This window comes from Dermacentor albipictus, chromosome 1 (genome assembly GCF_038994185.2).
Source record: "Dermacentor albipictus isolate Rhodes 1998 colony chromosome 1, USDA_Dalb.pri_finalv2, whole genome shotgun sequence".
NCBI lineage: Eukaryota > Metazoa > Arthropoda > Arachnida > Ixodida > Ixodidae > Dermacentor > Dermacentor albipictus.
Window position 1 is genome coordinate 498,110,507 of NC_091821.1, and position 12,096 is coordinate 498,122,602.

Below are 12,096 nucleotides of genomic sequence, written 5' to 3' on the forward strand. Positions count from 1 at the left end.
GCTGGTGAAAAACGGTCGCCAAGAAAAGATAAACAATGTGTGTGTGTCAATATGATTAATCGTAATTGACTAAGTTTAAAATTACTGAAAATTGAGCAAGTTGGTAGGAATTCATGTTACTGAAAGGCAGGTGTGCAAACGTGGACGTGACAAGCAATGAAAAGCACTGCATAAACACCAACTGTCGACTGAGAGGTCACACAGTGGTGGAAGAGAAGGAAGACCCAAAACCGATCTGTGCATGCTCAAGGGAAGGCAGCGAAAGCCCATCAATCATCGACATGTGCAGCCGCTCATAAAAAATAATTGTTTAGGCATGACGATTCCTCTGGGTGCAAGATAATTGAGTGCTGAATAACGCACGTGCTAACAATATTAACGGTATGCCAAGCCTTAATCATAAGGTGAACTTCCTCCTTCTTGTCTCTAAACAAAGCTGTAGTACTTTCTGGTAACTTTGGAGTACACTTGCAATCGCGACAGAGTAACAAAACGTTAGACAGTGTTGCAATGGTCAACGAACAACTAGATTCAAATAATCTGTAACTGATGCAATGCCCTGACTGCCCCACATAAAAATGACCGCAGCTAAACAGAACTTTATTAACTGCACCCATTCTTCATTCAGTGAGCTTGTTAGTATTGTCACGTGGTGGTGATAAGTATACGTGTCAGTATGCTTTACATAACACTGATCAGGTCTTTTAGTGCAGTTTAACTGGTTTTCCTTTTTTTCTTTGCATGGGGGTGCATATTTTTTCTAACTTGTCGTCAGCCATAAAGACAACACTTGAACCTTTATCAAGTGCCTCCTCTCTTAAGGGAATGCTAGGCTGAAGATAAACTTTTGAACTTTCTAACCGAGTTTAGTCAAATTTTGTGGGTTGATTTACCTGCTTGTCATTAGAATACACTTTGAACTTCATAACTCTAGCATGAACAGAAAAAAATAGCTATAGTCATCATATCAAGCTTAGGAAAATTATTTCAAAAACAAAGGAGATATACTCATTATCTAATACATTCAATAAGGTATATAGTGCAGAATAGGGCAGCCATATTTTAATTTACTTCAGTTCTGTAAAACTCCTGTCACTTGAAAACCAAATTTGTTTCTTGCATTGATAATATGAGTGTTGTAATCTTAGCAATTTTGTCGTTAGATTAAGTAACGTGTATGGTCAGCAACATTTTTTTTTCTTTAGCAACCAGCAACTATTTTTTAGCAAGGTGACAGAACAATTGGCGACATTTTAGCGACCTTGAAGTTAAGAAAGTTGCTTCAAAAATTGCTTTCTAGAACGTGTTTTATTATTCAATAGGTAGAGAAAGACCATCGAAATTGGTTGTACAGCACATGAACTCTGTGACCATGATGAAGCAACCATGGTCTGCACTTATGAAGGCTGCGGTTAACTGCGCCACTTTTTGTAACGTCTTTTTCTTTCTTTTGGAAAGCTATTGGAAGGGTTCTTAAAATGCTATGGATGCTGTAGATTCACATTAAGTTTGACTGCTAAATGTTCACAAGCGTAGCAGTAAATTATCTAGACTTATTGCAATAGATTTAAACTGAATAATAGGACATATGAACTATAAAAACTTAGGCATACAGATAAGATCAGCTGGCATTGTTGACACAAATCAATGCACTGACTCCTTTTTGACACGGCTCTTGGACAAATCAATACTGCATGGGGCATTCAAGTGGATCAAGTGGCAGCAATCTAATATTTTACCTGTATAAAGCTCATATAATTTTCATCGCCGTGTAAACACCATGACCAAGATTGTGTCGCATATTTATTTTTTCTGACACGAGCGCTTAAAGCTAGAGTGAGTGAGTAAGTAAAGACTTTATGTGAAAACAAGGTATTGACTGATGACCTTGTTGTTAGGCAGCCACGAGCCCCTGGGCCCAGGCGGCTTCTTCGGCTCTCTTGATGACCTTGGCCTGCAGGTCAGGGTCGGAGCTGAGCAACACGGCCTCCCACTGCTCAGTATTACTTATTTCGTAATTTGTGTGATTTTCCGCCAAGCACGACCACATAATATGGAACAGAACCGCCTTTTTCTTACAATGCTTACATGTATTAGGGTATTGGTCCGGGTAGTAGTAGTGATAGGCTACGGGGTTGGGGTAGGTGTTTGTCTGAAGTCGTCTCCAAGCTACTTCTTGTCGCTTGTTAAGCAATTTGTGTGCTGGCGGTAACACTGCCCTGGCTAACCTGTAGTGCTGAGTTATTTTCTGGTAACTGACCATGCGATCCCTCTCTGATCCTAGCGTGAGCCGTCTGGGTGCTCGGTTGGCGAGTCCTCGAGCGGCGGTGTGGGCAGCATCATGCCAGGTAGGGAGGAGTGTGCTGGTGCCCAAATGATCTGGATTGGTCGTGGGTGTTAGTTGGTGTCTACTATGTGTTTTACGGGAGCCGAGACCCGACCTTTTGCAAAATTGCGTGCTGCTGCTTTGGAATCGCTAATAATGTAATGACAATGCGTGGAGGCTATTGCCAGAGTGATAGTCGCCTCGTCTGCTGTTTCAGAGCTTCTGGTGCAAATTGAACCACCAGCGCGTATTTGACCTGAGGAGTCCACCACTGCAAGGAACATACAGTTGCGTTCTATGTATTCGGCTGCGTCGACATAGACTACGTCTTTGAAGGCGTGGAATTTCTGATGCAGGGCTTTGGACCACTCGGCCCTCCTTTCCTTGTGGAAATCGGGGCGCATGTTTTTAGGGAGTGGATTAATTTTGAGATGGCGCCTCTGATCGTGAGGAATGTCTACTTTATTGCTTTACATCAACTCATAGTTGATGCCGAGATTCTGGAGGATGTTTCGCCCAGAGGCACTCTGAGCTAGCCTTTCGTATTGAGATATAAGGTGCGCTTCCACAAGTTCATCAAGGGTGTTGTGCACACCTAGGGCTAGCAGTTTAGCCTTGGCCATATTTATAGGTAGCCCAAGAGCCTGTTTTCAGGCCCTCCGGATAATTCCCTCTATTTTCTCTCTCTCAGCCGCTTTGAGGCAGAGGTACGGGGTGATGTAGGTGGTGCGGCTGAGAACGAAGCTAGAAATTTTGTATTAATTATGTGGTCCAAGTACATCTTTCTTGTGGGACAATCACATGACCCATGGTCATTTGAATTTTGTAAAATTCTTCATCTTGAAATCCAGAGGTAAATGCAGGATTTCGGCTGTCATCATGCATAGTGTTTATATGTATGAATAAATTAAATGAAGTTCTCTACACCCTGCTGGTAAATTCACCACTTATTCTTAACTGGCATGGACACTAGATGAATGCAAAACACTCCGGTAGTAGCATTATGCCATCTTAGCTTATATTATAATGTTACAAGAATGCCTACTTTATATGAAAATCACTTGGCGTTTTAGCAAAATTTTTAGCAGTAATAGAGAAAATTTTAACGAAAATTTAGTGACCTCGTTACCTCAGTTTAGTGAAATGCTCAAAAAAAGAAGATGGCATTATTTCTGTTAAAAAGTATTTAGAAACCTAAAGAGTACCTTACCTAGTTTCTGAGAAAATTTCCCTTTAGAAACTACCTTGAAAGTCACTTTATCAATGACGTTGGGAAACAATAGCTTTTCTAATGGTGTTGCTTGGACAAAATGTGCAAACTGAGGAAAATAAACTGAAAGATTGCAGAACATGCTACTTTACTTTGTGGTGCATAGTGATTAATCACTACTCACCATAGTCACTGCACTGGGCCCTTTCCTTCAAAGTGACACTGCTCAGCAGCAATTGCTTCAGTATAAATCGCAGCAGCAACTGCCTTTCAGGTGTCAGCAGCCTCGTCTGTGCTCGTGAGCTGCTTTCCCAGGGTGTCTACCAAGTTGACATTTTCAAGTTCCCCAAGTTTTCCAGGTTTTCCCTGAGTGACACAGAGCTTAATTTATGTCAAGACAGGCTGACACCATGTCACCCTACGCTGTCACTCTAAAGTAAGCATATAAGAAAAAAAATTGGCAGAGGCTTAGCTTGGCTAAGCCCAGTGGATTGCGAAAGCAATCTTCTGTTCAGGTTGTAGAGTTCCATACTGCTCATCGAACGTGTAGATGCAGTCTCGTCGCCATTTAAAGCATCCATAAGGCTTGCTGTCGAATGATCAAGTGTCGCCAAAGTCGCGTCAGCATTGAGAGCATGCATAATACTTGTAGATGCACCCAGATCAAGAAATGTTGAACGCATTCGCCTGGCTGTATAATATGCACGCCATTTAGCTAAAGGTTGTTCACGGTCTTCATCCGTTTCTTCCGCACGCCGCCGCTTCTTAGCTGCAGCACATCGTTGCAGCTTCACCTTATATACATTATCCGACATATCGTGGAGGATTCGCTGGGACGACTGCGACAAGCCGAGTTGGGGGGCCGCTTTTCCACAGCTGGCATGACGTCACGTAGAACGAGCGCCTCCCCCACGGCAGCGGCGCATGGAAGATTCGCTGGGAGGATCGCGACGAGCCGAGTTGAGGGGGCCGCTTTTCCACAGCTGGCATGACGTCACGTACAGCGAGCGCCCCTCGCGGCAGCGGCGCGCAGCTGCAGCATGGAGGATTCGCTGAGATGATCATGACGAGCCGAGTTGGGGCCCCGCTTTTCCACAGCTGGTATGACGTCACACATAGGTCACGCTAAAGGTCAATGGTGGATTCTCCGGGACGACGGCCAAGAGCAGAAACCTCGAGCAGTATTGCCTTCGCAATTAAAACTTAATTCCAGTTTGAATAGCAAGGAGTAGTGTTTATTTTATTCAAAATAGAAAACTGAAGGGAAGGGATAGTAAAATGCACAGCGAATATCTTTGAAAAAGAAATGATAAAGCCCATTGCAAATCGAGTCAAACATTTTCAAATATGAATAAAAAGGAGATGCATACAGAAGCAAATCTTTTCGAAAATGAGCTATTTCTATCAAGTGATAGCAAGATCATTGGTATTAAGCCCAAACTTTGTCACAAGTGAGATTTTCTCAGCAGCTGCAAGGTCAACCTCAACTGTCCTCACATACTCTCAGCCCGTGCACAATGGCTCAGTGTTGCCTTTCACTGCTTCAAAGAGTTTATTTTGGTTTGGCTGAGGGACACCTGCATTTTTGCGTCAGCCTAGATTTTGCTTGTTTAGCTCAAGCTCCTTCAAAGAAGAGGCCTTTCCCGATCATTCCTAAATGCGACTGTCATTTCTGTTCTTGTCCTCGTTCCAGCGCGCGTTCACCCCACGGACCATTTGAAGCATTCTCTTGGTCAGTTTTACAGTCAACGTCCGATTTTTCAGACTTCCTAGGGGCCACCAAAACGTCCACAAAATCAAACCAGGCAGTTCGAAAAAATGAACGCATGTCTTTTACTAACCTTAAGGGCTCAACTCGTCACAGGCACGTCCGAAAAAGCTCTGAAGGCCTACCAGTACACTTATTAGACATATCGGTGCTCGAACTGCGACAGGAGACGGCGGGTGGACGCATGTATAGTTAAGGAATACATACTGGGCCCCGTGACAATTGCCCCTTCCCACACTTGTGAATCTTCATCTTTCAACAACTATCATCACTATCATTTTTCAAACAAGGACGGGCATTGTGCATCCAATTCCTTCCGTGCAAAGAACCAGAGAAGTTGAAGGCATTGCACTAATACTATTTGTCTTTGCACTTTCACTGCCAGATTTGTTAGTTTCTTTGTACTTTTTGCACTGCATTTCAGTGTGTCATCAGCCAACCAGACTTGCCTTTTGCACAGAAGACAGCAGTACAATGCTTGCAAGAGGGACTCACCGGTCCAGATGATTGGTGGTCATGAACACGATTCGTGCCTCTGCAGAGGCCACTCCATCCAGCATGTTGAGCAGACCGCTGAACGTCACCCTGCTGAGCCCTTCATAGGCTGCCTTCACTGCAATGAACAACAATCCACTAGGATGTCATCACAGATGACACTATTTCAATACCTGCTGCAGCTTGGTATGCAACTGAAGTGCTGTTCCTCACTGTACCCAGATTGTGGCAGATGATGTGAGAGCACACAATGCAAGAAAAAAGTTGCCATTCAACTCTAACAAAATGCTACAAGACGAACTAATTTCTGTATCCTTTAAACACAAACTTCATGGTCGAAAAATCTGTTCCGGTCAAGGGATCAAACCCTGAACTGCTGGCTTCACCACATGGCTGCTCCATCATCTGAGCTAGTAAAACTTCCAGTGCTTCAACTTATACCATGATTTAGCCTTGCACTCCCATCTGCTAGCTTCTTGGTTAGCTCAGATAGTAGAGCACCAATACTAGAAACACAGTCCAGGGATCAAAACCCATTCTATGAAGGATACATTTCTTTTTAAACTAAAATCTCTGCTGTTCAAGGACACCAACAAGAGTCTGTCTGTAGCCATCTGCTACGGTCAGATGAATGGAAATCATTCTTAACATGAAGATACCTCCACCTTGCAACTTCCTACAGAAATAAATTTAATTAATACTACCAATGCATTTATAAAACACAAATATTATCTATGCAAATTACATATAAACACCCCTGTAAGCAAGTAAAAAATGCGATGGCTCATACCCCCATAAGACAGAGGCTACAAGCGCTCGACAAAGTGAAGCGAACAGTACATACAGTCATTGAAATCATCCATACAAGACACAAAATAGCATGTGTCAATAAAAAACAAGCGCGAAACAAGCATCCGAACCATCAAAAAAGCATTGCATACTCCCCTCAGCAGTTGTAGTGCTGGTTTTGCAACAGCTTCGCTGGGCATCTCCTTTCGCAGGGCCACGATGGCTAGTCAACTTCATAATTCATAATGCAAGTGCAAATTCATAAAGCCACAAGTATAAACAGAGGACTGCTTCAACGAAAGGCACCACTCAAGGTGCATTAAAGCCGTTCATTTGCGGCTTCATGCATAAGGTTAAGGAACAGGAGGATGGCAGCACGTATTGGAGATCAAACGAGGACATCAGTTATTCAAGCTGATGGCACCGAGAAGCAGAAGAGAAATTGGGACAGGTCATGTAATACAGACGACTTCTGTCAATTCGACCCTGGTGAGACCGACGAAACATCGAATGATTCGGTGGGTCGAATTAAACAAGCGACAAAAACGCCGAAACACGCAATTACTTGGCAGCATTTGCTTCTAAAGTTAGCTTTGCCACATCACAACCACGTTATATGGTGGAGCATACTAATCGGGAAAAGGTGCTACCGTTACAAGGCATAGCACGTGTTTTTTAATTTACATGGCCAATTTCTATTCACAGTCCGAGCACAGTGGCGTCTAATATGCTTACTAACAGCCTTCAGAGTTTTATATAGACCCCCGCTCTTTTTTTTTTTGTCCTAAACGCACGTCCCCTTGAATTTGATAGCTTTTCATTTTACCGCCGTCCCTTTCGATAGCTTTCCTAAAACATGAGGTTCCTAAAACGTGAGGTTTCTCTCCTCTTCTCGGTGCAGGGCAAGTGCGCACGCCCATAATTAAGGAACGCATACTAGGCCCCGCTAACGGTATAATATACGAGATGCATGGTGGGTAAGACGAGGGCTCAAATCGCCACACGAACGTCATAAACAGCTCTGAGTGGTTGCCAGTATGCTTATTAGGCGTCTTGGTACTGGTACTGTGATCGGAGACAGCTCGTGTGAGCGTGCATAATAATAAACGCGTACTATGCCCAGGACAGTGGCCCCTTTCCATTATTATGCTTCACCGCACAACACTGCGAAGCTTATTAGTCAAGTTCGAATTATTTGGTGAAGGACAATTTTCAGATCGAAATACCTAAAGTTTGGGCGCACTGAAACGCTTGGGCGCCTGCCGGGACCATCGATAGGGATCGACTTAGACGGAAATTCGAATTAACCAGAGTCGAATCAACTGAAGTCTACTCTACTGTGTACAACACAAGAACTGAAATTTGGGTGAGTCTGTAAGAATTCGTAATCGACTTTTAAAGTGCAAAAAATGAGGACACAAGACGGAAAGTCAGACAGGACGAACGCTACTTAAAACTAAAGTCTATTTTTGCAAAAACACGTCTATGTATCAGTCGACACAGGGATCAAAAGCAAAGTACACCATTGCATAAGTGCACACCAACACCCCCCCTCCCCCACGCTCCCCAACAATAAAAAAAATAATGTAAGTTATAAAAGGGTAATTGTGCCATGGCTAAGCCCATACAAAATAAAAACCAAGAGCTGTGGACGGTCAGTCAACCACAAGGTAGCGGATGTGCGTAAAGTGTTCAAAGAGCAGGGGCTAGGTTTTGGGCTTTTTGTTCGAGAGCCCAAAAGAACAAAGGATTCAGTTCCTAAACCTGCAGCATGTGCTTGGGGAATCACAGGTATGCTCGAAATACATGTCCTGATCTGCGAAAGCCCTCCTAAGCTTTCGTTCATGCTATTTAAAACTTGTCAAAAAAATGCACCGCCTTTTCCTGCGTCTGCTCTGTGGTGATCAAGTCTTGCCAACACATAATAAAACAGTTCGTGGATGGTCAGATAAAAAAAACTTTGTGCAAAGCTGGCTACCCTGAAGCTGTTGTTACAATAGCCAGCTTGAAATAGGCAAGATGAAGTTGGCTGACACAGGAAAGAGATAACTGAAGACTGTAGGGAGAGGCATTTGTATCGCATTGGCCATGATGAACACAGTAAGAGAGTGGGAACTGCAGCCACCACCCACCTGTGCTGCTCTCCTCCCGGCTGACAAAAGCGGCATCGATGTCCTCGAGCAGAATGATGCTCTGCTGGGGTGCCACTGACATGAGGTGTTGCAGCCGGTCATCCGAGAGGCCCCGCTCACTCAGATTGAGCACACAGATGCTGTACTCGAGGGCACCCGCCAGAGCTGTGCTGCACGGAGCCACTGAAAGCTCATGGTTGGTTTTTGATCATGGGTGTGAAGTTGCACTGCATAGTTGAAGTGTAGCCCTCACCATCCTGTAACGTATCTTGGCGCAGAACCGTGCAACACCAAAGCAGCTACAGGATTCTTGAATGATGTCGAATTGCATGTTTTTAGCCCCATAAATTCATATCACATCCTCTTTCGAGAGGACGCCGCTGTGATAGTGGTTCTGTATAGCCTTCAGGTCCTTGCATTTCAAGGGCTCTATAAGGCAGTAGTGCTTCATGCAAATGTTTACCTCCAGCATATTTTACTATATCATCATTGTTTCACAATGTATCTTTCGTGCCCATAGTACAGCTCATCAACCGTTGGCATAATTTTACTTCACATAGGCACTTGACAGCGACTGTTTTTAGGCCCCTTTACAGCCATGTAACATCAACCTCTCGTTATTCACAGCTCTACTGCGAACTCATTCACATTGGCCTGGCGTTCTTTGGCCATATTTGGCCTTCGCGCTACAAAAAAACACATTCATCATCACCATCACCACATAGTTTTAACAGTGCACAAAGAAGCACACACACACATTTAACATCATTTGACATACAGCGACCTCATCCTGAGTGTGTGACTGTGCATCTTTGTGCTTTGTTACAACTATGTAGTGCGATTTGACATCCATATGCAGCACCAGTTCTTTGAGGGACATCAAAAAGGAAAACTAAAGCTAGCCAAAACTGGTAGATCACACTACTAGACTACCAAAAAGGCCAGCCTTACAGGGAGAACAAGATTTGTAAGAAAGAAAGAATGCATAAGCAAAAGTTCTGTGGCAGCTCCTTTAGGGTTGAAGTTCCCACGGCAGATCTTCATAATGACATTACATTTATAGATTTTTACAGCATCTGCTTAGGGCCAGTTGAATGTTTACCAATAAAGAAACACTACACTGCATCCAAAAGTAACCAAAGGCTCAGTCATTAGAGCTGCTCTTGCACAGTAACAAGTGGGATACTTGAAGAAACAACACCAAGAACCTCACAGTGACAGACTTGGCATGCAAGAATGGGGCATGAAATTTTAAACAGGAAGATTTTTATTGTCTCCGTTAATAATTACAATTTCTGTGCCAGAGAAATGACAGTTTTTTACACAGCACCTTGACAGTCCAAATTGGGATGCCATTTTTAAAGCTGTCAATTTCTGCCACATTGTTGAATTTACCATCTCGTCAGCTCTTCTGAATGGGTTAATATGCCCCTTTCTGATTGCCTCAAAATGTATGAATTTGTGTTACATATGTAATAAGAGCTTTATTTATGCGCAGGAGAAGACAATCAAATCACGACAAAGTATAGCCATGACATGGAATACAACAGACTTCTGTTAATTCGAATTCGGTTAATTCGATCCTAACCGAATGCCCTGGCTGGCGCTCATGCTTTTCTATGGCCCCAAACTTTCGTTATTTCTAACCCAAAATTGGCCTTCGCTGGACAATTCGAACTTGATCAGTCAGCACGCACGCTCCTGGCCCCTACGGTGACCTAAATAGTGACATCTTCAGTGGCAGTGTCTGTGTCAATGGAGCTTATGGAGAGTGAATTTGTTGAACAAATGTCAATATCTCTCGTCGAAAACGCCTATTTCCGGCCTGCCCTAGGCAGATTTTCAAGTCATATATATAGTGCGCAATTCCCGTTTACGGTATACCCGATTTTTTTTTTTCAGAGAATGAGCTGAAAACTGCCTGTGCACAAAACGAAAACCGCCTTCACGGCATTTGCATGCTTTACCACATAACAGAGGTATACTGCGGCGAAGCTGGTTTTAGACAGGACGAGCGTGATGTGAGAGTTAGTGAATATTTGGCTTTTAGGCAAGACATGGCAGATAAATAACTTCACAAGGCGCACATCCAAGAGCATGTTTTCAAACTAGTGTCAAAGCTGTTTTAAATATCATATAGCTCCTTGTGGTCTTGTATAGCTCCCTACTTTTAACATATACAGCAAAAATTAACCAGATATGTGCAACGGATGCCTTTCCAGAAATGAATTATGCCTTTGCATTGTACCACTAAAAAACACACTATTCTTTCTATGTACAGTGACTTAGAGTGCTTTCATCCAATGTATTCAACATGAATGATGCTGAAATTTACAATAAAGTCCATGAACTATATTTCCATAAACAAACTAGTGGGTATCTATATAGCAACATACTTATAATGAATTTCAAAGGGATACAACAGACATGCCATTAGCCACAGTGTTTTTTGTGTGCTGAAAACATCAAAAACTGAATGCCAACTAACTCCATCTTGCATCCTGCTATATACAGTATATAAGCTCTACCTGCCAGCTTTAGCTCACCAGATAGTTCATTTTACAAATTGCATGTGCTGCTAAGGCACAACTGCTGGCATCTGCATCGATACCCTGGAGCCACTTACATGAAACTGCTCTTGCCACAGCCTGGGGGCCCATACAGCAGGTAGCCTCTTCGATATGGGATGCCTGCACAAGAACGTGATCCACCATTGTAAAAGCAGGTACACAAAGCATGGACAGCAGGAAGACAGTGACGACAACATGACTGTTAGGGACCTAGTAGCAGCGCACAAGAGGTGATGGACGATGTAAAACACAATGTGTGCGCTGTCTTCCATGTCTGTTATCTTTTGTGCACTCCTACTAGGTTCCAAAAATTTATGAACTGACACACGTCTAGATTCCTGAATACAAACCCTGACCGTCAACCAAAATGTCGTAAGTATGAATGAGATTTTTCGGCATTTAATATTTTTCCCAAGATTTGGTGAACATTTCTTGGCATCTATTTTTTATTTCTTTTTTTCAACAAATTTGTAATTTACCAGCACCTGTTTTCCTGCATGGCCCGTTTTTGGCATTCATACAGGTAAGGAAAGGGGGGGGTGGGGAGGAAGGAGGCCTTGAATTTCTCTGTTCATTTATTGAGAACCAATGCCTCAAGCACATATCAGTGATGATTTTTTCTGATGTGATAGGGGCTTACAATAATTTCACACATAAAGTGATCCTAAAGTCATTGGAGGATGTCCAAATTGGTGGCTGAATGTTTCAGTGGACCCACGCCTGTTCGACGATAACGTCCCTCCTTTTGCAGACCAAAGATGGTCCCACTGTTAACTATTATAGTACATATGGTGGCATCCGAAAGG

At 43.2% G+C, this 12,096-nt stretch overlaps 1 protein-coding gene across 6 annotated transcripts in view; it reads right to left on the minus strand.

Annotated features, from left to right (window-relative positions):
- The window catches only part of Bcs1 (Bcs1 chaperone), an 89,673-nt gene that overhangs the window by 44,399 nt on the left and 33,178 nt on the right, over positions 1-12,096 (minus strand). For all 6 annotated transcript variants that reach the window (XM_065454566.1, XM_065454564.2, XM_065454568.1 and 3 more), the window contains 3 exons: positions 11,347-11,410; positions 8,721-8,890; positions 5,800-5,917 (listed from right to left, as the gene is read on the minus strand). In XM_065454566.1, the coding sequence (XP_065310638.1) occupies positions 5,800-5,917; positions 8,721-8,890; positions 11,347-11,410 (352 nt within the window). The remainder of the gene's footprint in view (positions 1-5,799; positions 5,918-8,720; positions 8,891-11,346; positions 11,411-12,096) is intronic.